Source organism: Vanderwaltozyma polyspora, genomic scaffold (assembly GCF_000150035.1).
Source record: "Vanderwaltozyma polyspora DSM 70294 KpolScaffold1018 genomic scaffold, whole genome shotgun sequence".
NCBI classification, from domain to species: Eukaryota; Fungi; Ascomycota; class Saccharomycetes; order Saccharomycetales; family Saccharomycetaceae; genus Vanderwaltozyma; species Vanderwaltozyma polyspora.
In genome coordinates, this window is record NW_001834694.1 from 193,850 (window position 1) to 209,891 (window position 16,042).

General features: G+C 35.5%; 8 protein-coding genes across 8 annotated transcripts; 4 read left to right on the top strand and 4 right to left on the bottom strand.

Moving 5' to 3' along the window:
• Positions 1–203: 203 nt before the first annotated feature.
• Positions 204–1,184, top strand: BUB3 (Bub3p; the record flags this gene model as incomplete). The annotated part of the gene is made up of 1 exon (XM_001647343.1): positions 204–1,184. One exon carries the CDS (start codon positions 204–206, stop codon positions 1,182–1,184), a length of 981 nt encoding a protein of 326 aa, XP_001647393.1.
• A 120-nt stretch (positions 1,185–1,304) lies between these two features.
• RKM4 (ribosomal lysine N-methyltransferase) lies at positions 1,305–2,789 on the bottom strand (the record flags this gene model as incomplete). Its single annotated transcript, XM_001647344.1, has 1 exon — positions 1,305–2,789. The coding sequence occupies one exon, from the start codon at positions 2,787–2,789 to the stop codon at positions 1,305–1,307; it is 1,485 nt and encodes a 494-aa protein (XP_001647394.1).
• A 510-nt stretch (positions 2,790–3,299) lies between these two features.
• STI1 (Hsp90 cochaperone STI1) lies at positions 3,300–5,072 on the top strand (the record flags this gene model as incomplete). The annotated part of the gene is made up of 1 exon (XM_001647345.1): positions 3,300–5,072. One exon carries the CDS (start codon positions 3,300–3,302, stop codon positions 5,070–5,072), a length of 1,773 nt encoding a protein of 590 aa, XP_001647395.1.
• Positions 5,073–5,355: 283 nt separating this feature from the next.
• HSP78 (chaperone ATPase HSP78) lies at positions 5,356–7,749 on the bottom strand (the record flags this gene model as incomplete). The annotated part of the gene is made up of 1 exon (XM_001647346.1): positions 5,356–7,749. One exon carries the CDS (start codon positions 7,747–7,749, stop codon positions 5,356–5,358), a length of 2,394 nt encoding a protein of 797 aa, XP_001647396.1.
• A 1,412-nt stretch (positions 7,750–9,161) lies between these two features.
• Positions 9,162–10,325, top strand: RPL3 (60S ribosomal protein uL3; the record flags this gene model as incomplete). Its single annotated transcript, XM_001647347.1, has 1 exon — positions 9,162–10,325. The coding sequence occupies one exon, from the start codon at positions 9,162–9,164 to the stop codon at positions 10,323–10,325; it is 1,164 nt and encodes a 387-aa protein (XP_001647397.1).
• Positions 10,326–10,482: 157 nt separating this feature from the next.
• Positions 10,483–11,223, bottom strand: YNG1 (Yng1p; the record flags this gene model as incomplete). Its single annotated transcript, XM_001647348.1, has 1 exon — positions 10,483–11,223. One exon carries the CDS (start codon positions 11,221–11,223, stop codon positions 10,483–10,485), a length of 741 nt encoding a protein of 246 aa, XP_001647398.1.
• Positions 11,224–11,765: 542 nt separating this feature from the next.
• Positions 11,766–13,631, bottom strand: ALG8 (dolichyl-P-Glc:Glc1Man(9)GlcNAc(2)-PP-dolichol alpha-1,3-glucosyltransferase; the record flags this gene model as incomplete). Its single annotated transcript, XM_001647349.1, has 1 exon — positions 11,766–13,631. The coding sequence occupies one exon, from the start codon at positions 13,629–13,631 to the stop codon at positions 11,766–11,768; it is 1,866 nt and encodes a 621-aa protein (XP_001647399.1).
• A 222-nt stretch (positions 13,632–13,853) lies between these two features.
• On the top strand, positions 13,854–15,875 carry Kpol_1018p74 (uncharacterized protein; the record flags this gene model as incomplete). Its single annotated transcript, XM_001647350.1, has 1 exon — positions 13,854–15,875. One exon carries the CDS (start codon positions 13,854–13,856, stop codon positions 15,873–15,875), a length of 2,022 nt encoding a protein of 673 aa, XP_001647400.1.
• Positions 15,876–16,042: the final 167 nt, after the last annotated feature.

Consider the following 16,042-nt stretch of genomic DNA (forward strand, 5'->3'; position numbering starts at 1 on the left):
ATGAGTTAAATCAAAGGATGAGGTGATGGTATGGAAGGTTAATGAGGGGTATAATGGTGTCTAGGTTGGATATCAAGTTGTCTTAGAGGTATTCCCATTGTTTTTGGCAGGTCAACTTTGCTTCTATAGGTCAAGATCAAAGGATATTTGATTCGAACTGAAAGTGATCAAAAAAGAAGAAGAGGAAGCTAATAATAATAATTATGGTAAATAGAAGCGACTTTGTCGAGATTGTAGACTGTCCTCCAGATTATATCAGTCAGGTTTTGTTTCTTGAGGGTTTAAGCAAGTTGGTTGTCACCTCATGGGATGGTTCTTTATCCATCTATGATTATAGAGATAGGAACAATGTGGTATTAGAGGTAAGATTGGTACATGATACTGCGATAACGTGTTGTACCGAATCTATGATTGATAACGAACGTTGTTTATACGTTGGGACTGTTCAAGGTGAAGTATTGAAGGTTGAATTGAGTAATGGGACATTTATTCCTGTTAGTGGATCTCTTTGCAATGAGCTAGGGATTTGTGGGATATTTTCGACTCGCCAAGGACAGGTTATCACCTGCTCTTGGGATGGATATATACAAGTGATAAATGTGCTTACCAATTCGATGGTTAAAATGGTTAAAATTGATAAGAAAATATTAGTATCTGATTTTGATGGCGAAAGGCTCATCCTAGCCACTTCAGGGAACAAGATTGTGACATTCGATATACCTTTGAGTACGGATGATAAGGGTAATGAGGTTGAATCTGGTTTGAAATACCAAATTAGGGACATCAAAATTACTCCCCAGCATGATGCTTATGTCTCATGTAGTGTCGATGGTCGTGTTGCTGTAGAATACTTCAATGATGACACTAAAAAATTTGCGTTTCGTTGCCATAGAATAAGTCTAAGTGATAGTCAATTCGTTTTTCCAGTAAACTCGTTATGTTTCGTACCGAACTCGAATATTTTATATACTGGTGGGTCTGATGGTTGCATGTCTTGTTGGAATTTGACTTCAAGAAAGAAGATAGAGCAATTACCCAAATTCGATGAAAATAGCATAGTGGAAACAGTTTGCAATGGAGATGTATTATGTGTAGCCACATCTGATGATTCTTTCAAGACAAATCCAGCAATATTCAAAAATATAGAACTGAACCCAAGCAAATTATATTTATTGTATCTATAAATTAAAACAAAGCATCGACATGCATATATACGTATTCAAAATGATTAAGATTCATACCTGGGGTCAGTAAACTATTTTCAATTGTTCGATATCTTTGTTTTTTTTGGTGAAATATATTGTCTATTGTTTTTGACGTTTGCCATCTCTATCGTCCTCCTCTGCACTGTTAGCCTTTCTTTTCAAGATATTGTTTAGCAATTTGGAATCTTCGATAACTTTATAGTTTGATCTTAGAGCTAGACGACAGCTGCGTAAGGCTTCAACCTCACCTTGCAGAACAACATGGGCCATGGCATCTCTCAATGTGGTAATATCTGTGATATTAGTTTGTGGAGTAAGTTCCCTGTTAGCATGACTAGGGTAATCCGATATCCTCAATTCAATCGATTTCTCCCAGGCTTTCAAACATTGTCTTGTAATTCTACCGCTTTGAATCAGTTGGTAACATTTTGCAAATGATCTTTCAACATTTTTAGTTAACTCTTCTTCTGAAGCCTTTAAAATGTCAGGGATTTGGTATATAATACACACAGTTTGTAATAATAAAATAGCTTCAACTAACGTCTGGCCGTCACGATAACAGTCATAAGTGTCTAGTATTATATTTTCGCCTTCTGCAATTTGGTTAATAGTATCATTTTTTCCAATAATATCAAATATCATTCTAAGGAGTTGTTGATCTTGCATCTTAAAGTGACTTATTACACCATCCGTAAGCTTTTCCAATGGGAGCTCTGCAAAATCGTATTTCGACCCTTTCCATTCAACGTAACCGTATCTTCTTAGTATCTCTGAGTTTGGGTGTTCACCGTATATATTAAACACTTCTTCACCAGCTCTGATGGGTTTAATTGCTGTCATTTTTAAAGTCTCCTTATCGTACATTAAATTAGCATTGCACAGATGCGTATCTGAATTTAAAGTGTCAGCCAAGGGAATCATAGATTTAATAGACTTGTCTGGAGACATCTCAGAATCGTTGTCATCATCCTCTATTTCATCATCTTCATCAGACTGGGGGTTCAAATCTTCTACATCAAAGGAATAAGACATGATAATGCTGGCCACATAAACGAAGTTCTCCCACGTCAAATACTTCGCAATCAGGGATAGATCTGAGTCCTGATTCTCGATATAACTGAGGACTTTACTGAACATTTCCTGAGACTTCCCACGTCCAATCCTCTCAATAACAAAAGAAGGTTTCAATAGCCCTAATTCTCTATCTGACCAATAAATCAAAGAATTCAATTCGGCGGAAGAAGGCAGAACATTGAAATAAGGATACCATCTGCTATTCTCCCCCAGGACAAACATCTCATATAACATACACAGAATCAATTCCTCCCATTCACCTAATTGACTAGTTCCAAAAGAAGGGTAGTCCCTAGTCAAAGCAGATGTATTAACATTCAAAATCGAACCTCTAGGAATCTCAAACAGAGTCTCGCCCTCAGCGACGTCCTCGACAGCAACCATAGCCCTACCACGACCGACATTTCGATAATCGATCACCTTAACCTTATCAGAAACCGTGTAACCACCATTTCCAACAGTCCATTGAACAAAACTGTCAGTACATTTTTCAAAACTATTTTCTGACATCTTGTGTAATTACAAATTGCTCCAGTTCTACCAATACAGACCCAATTGAAACTTCAAAAAAACTGTACCCGCCAAATAAAGACTTTAAAACCCCAAATCAACAACAAAAGATTCACAGTTACTACCAAGATCAACCTCTAATCACCTCCAAAACCATACCTCATCTCTAAATCTTCACCGGTTTTTTTTCAAACCATCACCAACTTTTTTCAAAGCATTAGAAACGGAACTTTAATGAATTTTAAAGCCTTTAAGAATTTTCTAGAATATATCCAAAAGTTAAATACTAGCTAGACGTTGAAGGATTGATGTTGAAGTTAATGTAATTCCAGATTATTACTGTTTTATTTTGTATATAAAGGGTTAATCTGTTAGATTGGATCTTTCGTGCTTTGTTTTTGTTTTTGTCTTGGAGATTGAGAGTACAAGAGAGATAGGATACATTTGTGCAGTGTTATAATTTTTATTTTATTTTACTTTATTTTATTTTGGGATAAATATTAAGAAAGGATGTCTTTATCTGCTGATGAATATAAGCAACAAGGTAATGCTGCCTTTGTAGCTAAGGATTATGACAAGGCCATTGATTTGTTTAGTAAGGCCATTGATGTTTCTGAACAACCAAACCATGTTTTGTACTCCAACAGATCAGCTTGTTATACTTCTTTGAAGAAGTTTGTTAATGCGTTGAAAGATGCTGAAGAATGTGTCAAGATCAATCCAAGTTGGTCTAAGGGTTATAACAGAGTTGGTGCTGCCCATTTTGGTATGGGTGATTTAGATGAGGCCGAGGCTGGTTATAAGAAGGCTTTGGAGTTGGATGCTTCTAACAAGGCTGCTCAAGAAGGTTTGGAACAGGTCCATAGAACTCAGGAATCCAGAAGGGGTATGCCAGATATGGGTTTGACTCAGATGTTTAATGATCCAAATTTGATTGAGAACTTGAAGAAAAATCCAAAGACCGCAGAAATGATGAAGGATCCTCAATTAGTTGCAAAATTGATCCAGTACAGATCTAACCCTCAAGCTATCAGTCAAGATTTGTTCACCGATCCAAGATTGATGACTATCATGGCTACTTTGATGGGTGTCGATTTGAATATCGGTGATTTGAACTCTTCTAACTCTATGCCTTCACAACAAGCTGATGCTACTGCTCCAGCTGCCACTCCAGCTGCTGAAAAAGAGCCAAAGAAGGAAGAAACTCCGGTTAAGAAGGAGGAACCTGTTGTCCAAGCTGATGAGCCAGAACAAATGGATGTTGACTCAAATGAAGATGAAAACGCCAAAAAAAGAGCAGAAGCTGCCAAAGCTGAAGGTAACAAACTATACAAAGCTCGTCAATTCGATGAAGCCGTTGCTAAATATAACGAAGCTTGGGAAGCTCACAATGACATCACTTACTTGAACAACCGTTCTGCTGCTGAGTTCGAAAAGGGTGACTATGAAACCTCAATCAAAACTTTAGAAGAAGCTGTTGAAAAAGGTAGAGAAATGAGAGCAGACTATAAAGTTATCGCCAAATCCTTTGCTCGTATGGGTAATTGCTACACCAAATTAAATGATTTGAAGAAAGCTATTGATTTCTACAAGAAATCTTTGACCGAACATAGAACTCCAGAAATTTTGTCAAAGTTAAGAGCTGCTGAAAAGCAAGTTAAAATTCAAGAAGCTGAAGACTACATCAATCCAGAAAAGGCTGAAGAGGCTCGTCTAGAAGGTAAAGATTACTTTACAAAGGGTGACTGGCCAAATGCTGTTAAAGCTTACACTGAAATGATCAAGAGAGCTCCAGAAGATGCTAGAGGTTACTCCAATAGAGCTGCTGTCTTATCAAAGTTGATGTCCTTCCCAGAAGCCATCGACGATTGTAACAAAGCTATTGAAAAAGATCCAAACTTTGTAAGAGCATACATCAGAAAAGCTACTGCCCAAATTGCTGTCAGAGAATTCTCCTCTGCTTTGGAAACTTTAGATGCTGCTCGTAGTAAGGATGCTGAAGTAAACAAAAGTGCCAACACAAGAGAAATCGACCAACTATACATCAAAGCATCTCAACAAAGATTCCAACCTAATGACAGTAATGAATCTCCAGAACAAACATATGAAAGAGCTATGAAAGATCCTGAAGTTGCTGCCATCATGCAAGATCCAGTGATGCAATCTATCTTACAACAAGCTCAACAAAACCCTGCTGCATTACAAGAGCATATGAAGAATCCTGAAATTTTCAAGAAGATTCAAACTTTGATTGCTTCTGGTATCATCCGTACAGGTCGCTAATTTACATTTTAAATACCTTGCCGTAAATAATTTTTATAATACAAGTAACAAAAAAAAAGTTATAATTAATGAGAAAGTCCTTTTGCAAGTAAACTGATTGTGGAACTTATAATAGAAGGTACAAAAATTCCAATTTATTAATTTTATTTCTTTTAAATGTTTAAACTAAAAAATTGTCATAATCATCAAAAATGTGTATATACATGAAATATGTTTTAAAAATATTATTGAAAAGCTGAAAAATGGATTATTGATTAATTTAACGATCCAATACTAACTAGCTCTAGGTTTGTTTTTCTGGTTTTGTTTCTCCCTCTTCATGATTTGGCTTGACTATCAATTTGTTCTTCTCAACAATGACATTGACATCTTCACCATTCAAGATTTGACCTTTTAACATATATGTTGCCATTGGATTTAGGATTTGTTTATGAATCAATCTATTCAATGGTCTGGCACCGTACATTGCGTCATACCCGTTTTCAGTCAGCCATATCTTAGCTTCATCGGTTAGTTTCAAAGTTATTCTCTTCTCTATTAATCTTTCTTGGATTTCTTTAATTCTAATGTCGACAATTGACCTTAGGACACTCTTGGATAATCTGTTGAAAACAATCATCTCATCAATACGGTTGATAAATTCAGGTGGATAAGATTTCTTCATAGCATTGATCACTCTGTCTCTAGTATTTTTGTTGATTTTACCATCATCAGACGTTTCTTTGTCTGATAACAATATATCTTGACCGATGTTGGAAGTCATGACTATAATAGTGTTACGGAAATCAACATGATGACCCAATGAATCTGTTAGTTTACCTTCATCTAAAACCTGTAATAAAATCTTGCAGACATCTGGATGAGCTTTTTCAAATTCATCAAACAAAACTATAGAATAAGGCTTTCTCCTTACAGCTTCTGTCAACTGACCACCTGATTCACTTAATACATATCCTGGCGGGGCACCAATTAAACGTGAAACAGTGTGTTTTTCTTGAAATTCAGACATATCGAATCTTGTAATATTGGATTCGTTATCGAATAAAAATTCAGCTAAAGCTTTCGTTAATTCTGTCTTACCAGTACCAGTTGGACCTAGAAACATGAAACTGGCAATTGGTCTTTTTTCACTTGTTAAACCGGCCCTTTGTAATCTGACAGCATCTGATACAGCTGATATGGCCTCATCTTGACCAACAACTCTTTCCTGCAAAGTCTTTTCCATATACAGCAAACGGTCTTTATCTCCTTTCATTACTGTATCTGAAGGAATGCCTGTCATCTTACTAACGACTTTCGAGATATCATCAGAAGTGACAGAATCATGTAGCAAGACTTGACTTTCACTATCTTCTTTGTTTTTATTTTCACTTAAGGAGACTTTTCTCTCCAACTCAGGGATTTTTGAATATCTCAATTCAGAAGCTTTTGTATAGTCACCTTCTCTTTGAGATTTTTCTAATTCGATTCTGGCCTGTTCCAGATCAGCTTTTGCATTCTTAATAGATTCAATTTCAGCCCTTTCAGCATCCCAGACTTTAGTTAGACGGTTCAACTCTTCGTTTTTTAAATTTAATTCTTCATCTAATTTATCTCTTCTTTCTACAGATATAGGATCAGTTTCCTTTTTTAATGATTCTAGTTCAATTTGAATTTTCATTATAGCACGATCCAATTTTTGAATTTCATCAGGTTTAGACTCATGTTGCAGTCTTAGAACTGCACAAGCTTCATCTACTAGATCAATTGCTTTATCAGGCAAAAATCTTTCTGTCAAGTAACGGTTAGATAAAACAGCAGCTGAAACCAATGCAGCATCTGTAATTCTTACACCGTGGTGAACTTCATATCTTTCCTTTAAACCTCTTAGAATTGAAATGGTATCTGTAACAGAAGGTTCATTCAAGATAATTGGTTGGAATCTTCTTGTCAAAGCTGGATCTTTTTCAATAATCTTAAATTCATCGATTGTGGTGGCAGAAATACAACGCAAACCTTTTGCTAATTTCGGCTTCAAGATATTGGAAGCGTCCATACTACCATCTGTTTTACCTAAACCTAATAACATGTGAACTTCGTCGATAAACACGATGACTTCTCCATTTGAATCATCAATTTCTTTCAATACATTTTTCAATCTTTCTTCAAATTCACCTCTATATTTTGCACCAGCAATTAAGGAACCTAAATCCAACGCAATTAATTGTTTGTCCTTTAAAGAGTCTGGGACTTCACCTGATACAATTCTTTGAGCTAACCCATCGATCAATGAAGTTTTACCGACACCTGCTCTGCCGATTAAAACAGGATTATTTTTTGTTCTTCTTGATAGGATTTGAATAGCCCTTGAAATTTCTTCATCTCTACCGATTACAGGGTCTAATTTGCCTTCTTTAGCTAGTTTTGTTAAATTTGTACCGAATTGTTCCAGTGCTGGCTCATTATCCTTTTGTTGGTTTGGGTTCATTCTCATTTGAATCAGTAAATTATTTGAAGAATGGAAACTTCTAATTGAATTTGCATTGTTAATTTTACCGTTGATGTGATTGAGAATTGAGAATGAATTTCTTGTTGCTATTGATGAACCGATTTGTCCAACTCTGGTGTAAGATTGTCTTGAAAGTGAATTGAAATGACCCTTGAAGGGCACAGATCTTTTAGCAGCTTGTCTTAACATAATTGTTATCTATGATTCAATAATAAGGTATCCTAAATATCCCAATATTTTCGAAACGAATAGGAAGTACAGTCAATTTAAACTCTTAATAAATTGTAATGCAATGATGAGAACTGGCCTTTAATTCTTGCTCTATATATATAAATATGTATGTGTGTGTGGATAGTGTTTCTATGCTTGTCTTGTGTAGTATTAATTGTTTTATATGTTTAATTAATTTAATAATTCTTTCCTCAATGGAGATTGCACTGATTCGTGTAATAAAGTGGTGAATGTCATCGTACAGGCTACTTTACTGGAATTGGTAAAGATCCCCTAAGACTTGAATTGAATTGAGTTGAGTTGACTAGAAGAATCGAGAAATTTTAAAATGAATGAATTCTATTCAATGAGAGAGCAGGTGATGGGGAATGGAATGACGTAACCCCAGGTTCCAGAAATTTCCACTGATACAAACAAAAGAACTTCATAGAAACCCTTCTTCTTGTACTTGGCTTTCTTGGTAGCAGGTGAGTGGGAGACTATGTGAGGGAAATAAAACACAAAATAATTGACCAGAGAGCACGTGTCTTTGGTTCACGTGACATGTATTTTCATAAGGAATTATATGATAGCGGCTAAAACCAACCAAAACATATGAGGACGATACCTATTCACTGGGAACATCTCACAGATGCCAATTATACATGTACAACATCCATTGGTATTATACCACTTTTATAAGTCGATCGATGGACAGAACGTATCAGAAAGAGGAAAACAGAGACGTTTCTGTTTAGATTTCCCTTTGTTTGTTTTTATACAGTTCAGTTGCCCAATTGTCTTCCTCTTGAATAAACAACAGATAGGCTCACGTGGGTCAGGGTAGGGTAACCACAGACACCAATCATCTCTACTATCCCCCATTAAGAGAAAATAACGTGTACACACCACTGTGACTGACCGGGTAATCTCTCTCTGGTGATTCCGTTATCACACACACGTGACACAACAACAAACCAGAAAAAACAGTCACTCGAAACTCTTCCCTCATCGTATCATCTCTCACGAAACAACCCAACGCAACACAACCCGATGCGATGAGCTGAAACCGAAACGAACCGAAACGAACCGAAACCGAATTGAAGAAGAGAAGCGAAGCGAAAGAGAAGAAAATTTTTCACTGGCTCACTCGTCTTCGTTGATTTGAAAAATTTTTCACTTGATAGCATAGAATAGAACAGATTATATAAATGGAATGCTTTTTCTATCTGTATTTGTTGATTCATCAAGATGTATAATATTTTATTTATTTCAATTACTACTTTTACTTTATGCAATTCATTCAATTTATTCTCTAATTTTATTTATAGTTGCTCCTTTATTGCAGGTCTAATAGAATCACAACAGTATACACTAATCAGACAAATACAATGTCTCACAGAAAATACGAAGCTCCACGTCACGGTCATTTAGGTTTCTTGCCAAGAAAGAGAGCTGCCTCCGTCAGAGGTAGAGTTAAGTCTTTCCCAAAGGACGATAAGTCAAAGGCTGTCGCTTTGACCTCTTTCTTGGGTTACAAGGCCGGTATGACCACCATCGTTAGAGATTTGGACAGACCAGGTTCCAAGTTCCACAAGAGAGAAATCGTCGAAGCCGTCACCGTCGTTGACACTCCTCCAGTTGTCGTCGTCGGTGTTGTCGGTTACGTCGAAACTCCAAGAGGTTTGAGATCCTTGACCACCGTCTGGGCCGAACATTTGTCTGATGAAGTTAGAAGAAGATTCTACAAGAACTGGTACAAGTCTAAGAAGAAGGCTTTCTCCAAGTACTCCACCAAGTACGCTCAAGATGGTGCTGCCATCGAAAGAGAATTGGCCAGAATTAAGAAGTACGCTTCTGTTGTCAGAGTTTTGGTCCACACTCAAGTTAGAAAGACCCCATTGTCTCAAAAGAAGGCTCATTTGGCTGAAATCCAATTGAACGGTGGTTCTATCTCTGAAAAGGTTGACTGGGCTAGAGAACATTTCGAAAAGACCGTCGCTGTCGACTCCGTCTTTGAACAAAACGAAATGATCGATGTCGTCGCCGTCACCAAGGGTCACGGTTTCGAAGGTGTTACCCACAGATGGGGTACCAAGAGATTACCAAGAAAGACCCATAGAGGTTTGAGAAAGGTTGCTTGTATCGGTCCATGGCATCCAGCCCACGTTATGTGGTCCGTTGCTAGAGCTGGTCAAAGAGGTTACCATCACAGAACCTCTATTAACCACAAGGTTTACAGAGTCGGTAAGGGTGAAGATGAAGCTAACGCTGCTACCTCTTTCGACAGAACCAAGAAGACCATCAACCCAATGGGTGGTTTCGTCCAATACGGTATGGTCAACAACGATTTCGTTATGGTCAAGGGTTCTATCCCAGGTTGTAAGAAGAGAGTTGTTACTTTGAGAAAATCTTTGTACACCAACACTTCTAGAAAGGCTTTGGAAGAAGTTACCTTGAAATGGATTGACACTGCTTCTAAGTTCGGTAAGGGTAGATTCCAAACCCCAGCTGAAAAGCACGCCTTCATGGGTACTTTGAAGAAGGACTTATAAATTGTTTAAATTGAATATTTACATATATATATTTCTTAAATATTTCTATATATCTAATTGAACAAATTATAATATCTTTTCATCAATCTATTTATGCATTATGTTTAGTTTTTTTTGTTTCTTAAGTAATTACAGATATGTCGTTAAAATTATATACTTAACACTGACGTGCAGGTTTCCTTGTCCAACGCTTATGTTTGATCTTCTTGACACGCTGAACGTTTGATCTAGAACTACGTTTGGGTTTTATGCTAGTTGCTAGTTTACATTCTTCACTGCAATACCATTTGCCTACAGGTGTTCTAACAATGCCAACACAACTGTAATGAAACCATTCGGTAGGGCAATTGGGGTTATCACAAGCAACCATTTGTCCATATGATACATCTTTACAAATACAATATGTTGGCTCCAGAGGAACGATCTTTGGTGCTTCAACAACTTTTTCCTCCACTACTATTTTGTCTGCTTTCTTTTCTTGTATCTGTACCTTTTTGTATTTTTTCAAATTCAACTTAATTAATAGCCTGGGTCTTTTCTTTGTATCTGTCCCTGTTTGTTCCTTGTGAGCAGTAGATTCATCACTAACTCCACCCTCTTTCTTTCTCATCAAAGTCTCAAATCTACCTCTTATCTCGTGCAATTCTAGAAGTTCTTCTTTCTGTCTCTCTAATCTCTGTATCTGGTCATCAACAAGGTTATTTAAAAACTCTGCCTGAGACATCATATGTAATGCAACCCTATCACCATCATTATCGTCACCATTGTCCCCATTGTTCTTCCTATCTTCTAATTTTTGTTGTTCACTTAAATCTAGACTTTGAATAGTCCATAGTGTTCTTATTAATTCACAGGGAAAATGATCGAGTGTACCAAGAAAACTATAGCGGATATCCATTGGTAATAACAAACACTCAATTATCCTTAATAATAATAACAATCAGGTACCTTATCGTCGTTATTCAAATCGCAATTTATGATCATCAACCCTTTAAACTAGTTTATTGATGGTTTCAATTTGGTAATTTTAAAGTTGATCAGTTTTTATGCAGATATCTTTAATTCAATGAATATGGCGCTATCAAAATAATATATTTGCAATGTCAGTAAAGGGACAACTTGCATCATAGGTCAATTGATTAAAAACAAGAAATCAACAAGATGGTATTCGAAGTGTAAATCTGTTGTTTTATTTAATTGATCTGATTCTGCATTTATTCAACTCTGCTTTTAACGTTTAAGTTTCAGCAATAGCAGTTTCTTCATTTGAAGTGGAATGTAACAAAATGGAATGTAAAAGGACAAAATAATAAATTCAACCAAGAGCAAGAATAACTAAGTATTCCGAAAGTTTGTTTTATTCTATACATACTGATTATTTATGGATATAGATGTAAAAGTTTTACCTTTAAATAAATATTATATTCCCTTTTGAATTCATCAACTTAGCCATAATGGTTCGTCAAAGTTGTATAACCAAGATAATCCAATCCATGAACTGATGATACCGACAGAACAGTATACGCTGTATGTCATCAATCCCAAAAATTCAAAACGAGCCAAGAATTGATGATTGATCTTTAGAAGATCTAGTGTTTCGATACTCCATACCATCACTAATAATGAAGAAATGTAGATCATGGCTAAACGATCTAAGAAAAATATTCTCCTTTGTATGCTGGTTGAATATTGTGTAGTCTTTCTAAAAGCAAAGAAATAGACAATACACCAGACAAATGTGTATAATGACTTAACTAAGAAATCTTGATTTTCATATAACAATGGGAATAATGATACATAACCTGCTGATGCAACCAACATAAAGGAAGATAACAATCTTCTGTCACACACAACCAAGAATGAGAATGGAATGATTACCAATAAGATGGCCTTTTCATGTACGTGCCATCCAAATAGATATGAAGCTAATCCACATAGAGTTAGAGAACCAATAAATCTCTTGAAAGAAGGATTGAATAAGACTGGGATGACAGCCAAAATTTGATAGAATAATGTCAACAAGAATGTTAATTTTGGTTGGATTTGAGGAAGAATAACAAAGAACACATCCTCAACTAAACCTTTAGAACCATTGTTATTTTCCTCCATTCTCAATTTTATTTCAGCAATTGATGAAGGAATCAAAGGAGAAGAAATGAATTTTGAAATAAATCTATGAACGTAAGGGAATTTCAACATTACCACAGCCAAAATTTTATCCAAAAATGAGTAAATAGCCCAAAAATTTGGAGCCCAATAAGCATGGGTTAAACCTCTAGAGAATGGGAAAAGTCTACTCAAAACTTGAGGCATTTGGAAAATGAAAGGAGCAAAACAAATTCCAAAGATACCAAGTACAATAGAACCCAACTTAAGCAATCTTCTCCATTGAACGATAAATATCAAATCTTTGTAACTTTTAAACTTAAAATCTTTAAAGTTCAATACATACGCCCTTAAAAGAAAGACAAAATAGCATGGTGCCAAATATAAGAAAATATGCTTAAAACATAAAGCAATGGTATAGAAGACAGCACAAGCAATGTATTTCTTCTGCTTAGCAGCAACAATTGAAGCAATTAAAATCGAAAATAAAAATGCGTTATATTGGAAATGAATATGATCAACAATTAAAAATCCAGGTGATAAAACAATCGAAGATGCCACTACAAAACTTTGAGTTCTTTCATTCAAATTACTAGTATTGATATAATACTGTAAAACAGCAAAAAGACAGATTTCACTGATAATCACAGTTAGTCTTTGAAATACGACAGTTGGCCAACCAAATTGACCAACCTCTACAATATCTAAACAGCCATCATCACGAACTATCTTTGGAACAAATTGTGACAAAAACCATTCAAAGTAAGCAAAAAATGGAGGATAATCCAATGTCCATTGACTTGTATTCTCAAAATACCACTTACTAATCGGTAAAGCATTTGTTATAGCCATCCAATTCCTATGAACATCAAAATCAGTACTATAATAATCAGGAAATAACAAAAGTTTCAAACACAACGAACTTAACCAAAAGTTCCATAAAGAATATTTCCTCTCCTTAACTTCACCATTCTTACTCTTCCTATTCATCCTCAATTCCTGCTGTTGCTTATGTTCTTGTTGTTGCTGTTTTCCAACTGCAACTTCAAACTCAGAACCGTCATCCTCTAATGTCAATTTCTCCTTAGTATCAATATCAGACATTATAAATTCACACACACTGCAACTACAACAATTCAAATCCACCTTCAACAACTCTCCTTCAGCATATCTACCTCTTTTACAACCATTATTTAACATTAAAATGTGATCAGAATGATGATTCTTTAAAATATTTCAAAGTTCGATATTTAAAGGCTTTAGATATTAAAAGTTGGATAATTTAAAGGAAATGCACATCAGAAATCAGATCGACAAATAGAGAAGGATTAAGGGACTATAAGTTTGGTCTAGGGTTTGAATTTGGTGGTGTTAGATTGTTGTTAATGTATTAGATATATTGCTGATTAATTTGGAGGTCCGATGGAATTTGAAGATGATTTAACAGCACCTGTATGGGATGAGCTGGGCACAGGTAAGCCTAATATAGTAGAGCAGAAGAAACAGCGTTATAATGGTGATAGGAAGGTTGATTTAGAGTTTGGGAGTTTTGGCATGGGTTCTACTTCTTTGGGGCTCAAGACTGAAGGGTTAGATCATGTAGTCGATATTGATTCTGGTACCGTTGTCAATAGTAATGATCATGGTAACGATGAGCTGTATTTGTGGGGCGATCATCCGGATACTAGTGATCTGAAAGGTACACTTGAAGGTGAGGAGGATAAAAAATTGATAGATCAATTGGCCCCTCCCAGTTTGAGCAGCTTGGATATTAGTGGAGTTGATGTAGAGATCACTTCTGTTGACGAGAATAAGCCTTTGTTCGGTGATGTTGGCAAAGGTGATGACATATTTCCCTTGAAGTTAGATACTGAATCGAATAATATTTTGAAAGATAGAAAAGTATCGTCTTCTTCGTTATCAAAAAGTTCTAAAAGAAATGTATTGTTCACCTATAGTCGATCTTCACATCAGAGGAACAAGAATTCTGATGACAACAGCATTTCGAAGGATGATATCTCTGAAGTAGACGATCCTCTATCTCCAAAGAAAAAAATTGATAAACTGATATTATTAGATAGTTTGCCAAACAAGAATAATAATGACATTAGCCATAGTAATACTGATGAGTTGGAACTTTCGATAAATGAAGATCAAGAAAGCAGTTTGAGTGAACATGTTAAGAACAAAAGAGAAATGGTTTCTGGTAGTGAAGAAGAAGAAATTGTCGAAGCACCAGTAGATTTTATCATAAATGTTACTGATCCAATAAAAGTGGGCGATATGACTTCTGCTCATGTCGAGTATCTAATAACTTCAAAATCACCTTTACTAGAGCCAAACTCTTCAAGCGTGTATAGAAGATATTCCGATGTGAGGTGGCTATATCGTCAGCTACAAAGCAACCATTGGGGAAGAGTAGTACCTCCACCTCCTGAAAAACAGATAATTGGCAGGTTCCAAGTAAATTTTATTGAATACAGGAGATCTCAGTTCGAACTGATGTTACGTGATATTGCAAATGACCCTGTGCTACAAAAGGACGACGCTTTCATCTCATTTTTGACTAGTGTTGATTTCTTTAATGAAAGAAGAATATTAGAACGTCTCTCTGGATCCTACGCTTCAAATGACAGCAGCGATTTGTCAGAGGTAGCCATCAGTGAAATAAAATTACTAGGAAAAGAAGACGCAGAATTGGTAATACGGGAAGGAGGTATCGACTCAGAGTACTCTTCCTCATTTATGAATATAACATTCATATCACCTATGAAGTATAGAGAAACAGATGAAACGTTGAAAAAAGAGAAACAGAAAATAGATATTTTAGAATTGCATTTGAAACAATTATACAGATCACTCGACTTGATCGACTTAGGAGATAGAGAAATATTAAAATCAATCGAAGAGTTTTCAGATTCATTACAACTACTATCTCCTTCGGAGCTTCTTGAAAAGTCAAATATACTTCTTTCCAAGTTTTCCAGGGCTCATATAGAACTTAATGAGATATTAAAGAATTATAATTTTGGAGATTTACCTAAACTATGCATGATCCAAGACTACTACGTGAGGTCCATATTAAGCTTAAAAGCAATATTTAACCAAAGGGACAAACTTGGCTATTATCTAATAATAGTCGAAGATGACTACTTGAAATTAAGAACCAGAGTACATAAAGCTGAAGGCTCACCTCTAGCCACTACAAATGCTAAAAAAGTAGATATGATGAAAGATGAATGCCTATTACTGGAGAATAGATATAAGAGAATAAAATACAAATGGAATGAAATAGGTAAGGAAATCAAAAAGGAACTAATAAGATTTAATTTTGATAAGTTCATCAGTATTAAGGCTAAGATCCTAAACTTTGTGGAGTTGTCAATTTTGATCCAACATAAAAAATTAGAAATTTGGGAACAATTTTATAAGGAAAGCTTGTAACATTAATGACATTTATTGACAAACGGGCAATTTCGTTAAAAAAAGTTAGTTATCAAAATTGAATACTTGAGATAAATATATCAGCAGTGTTTGAGATGTATATATCTTAATTTGATAAGAAATTATGTATTAGATATACTATGTAATATGTACTGATCCTAAGAATT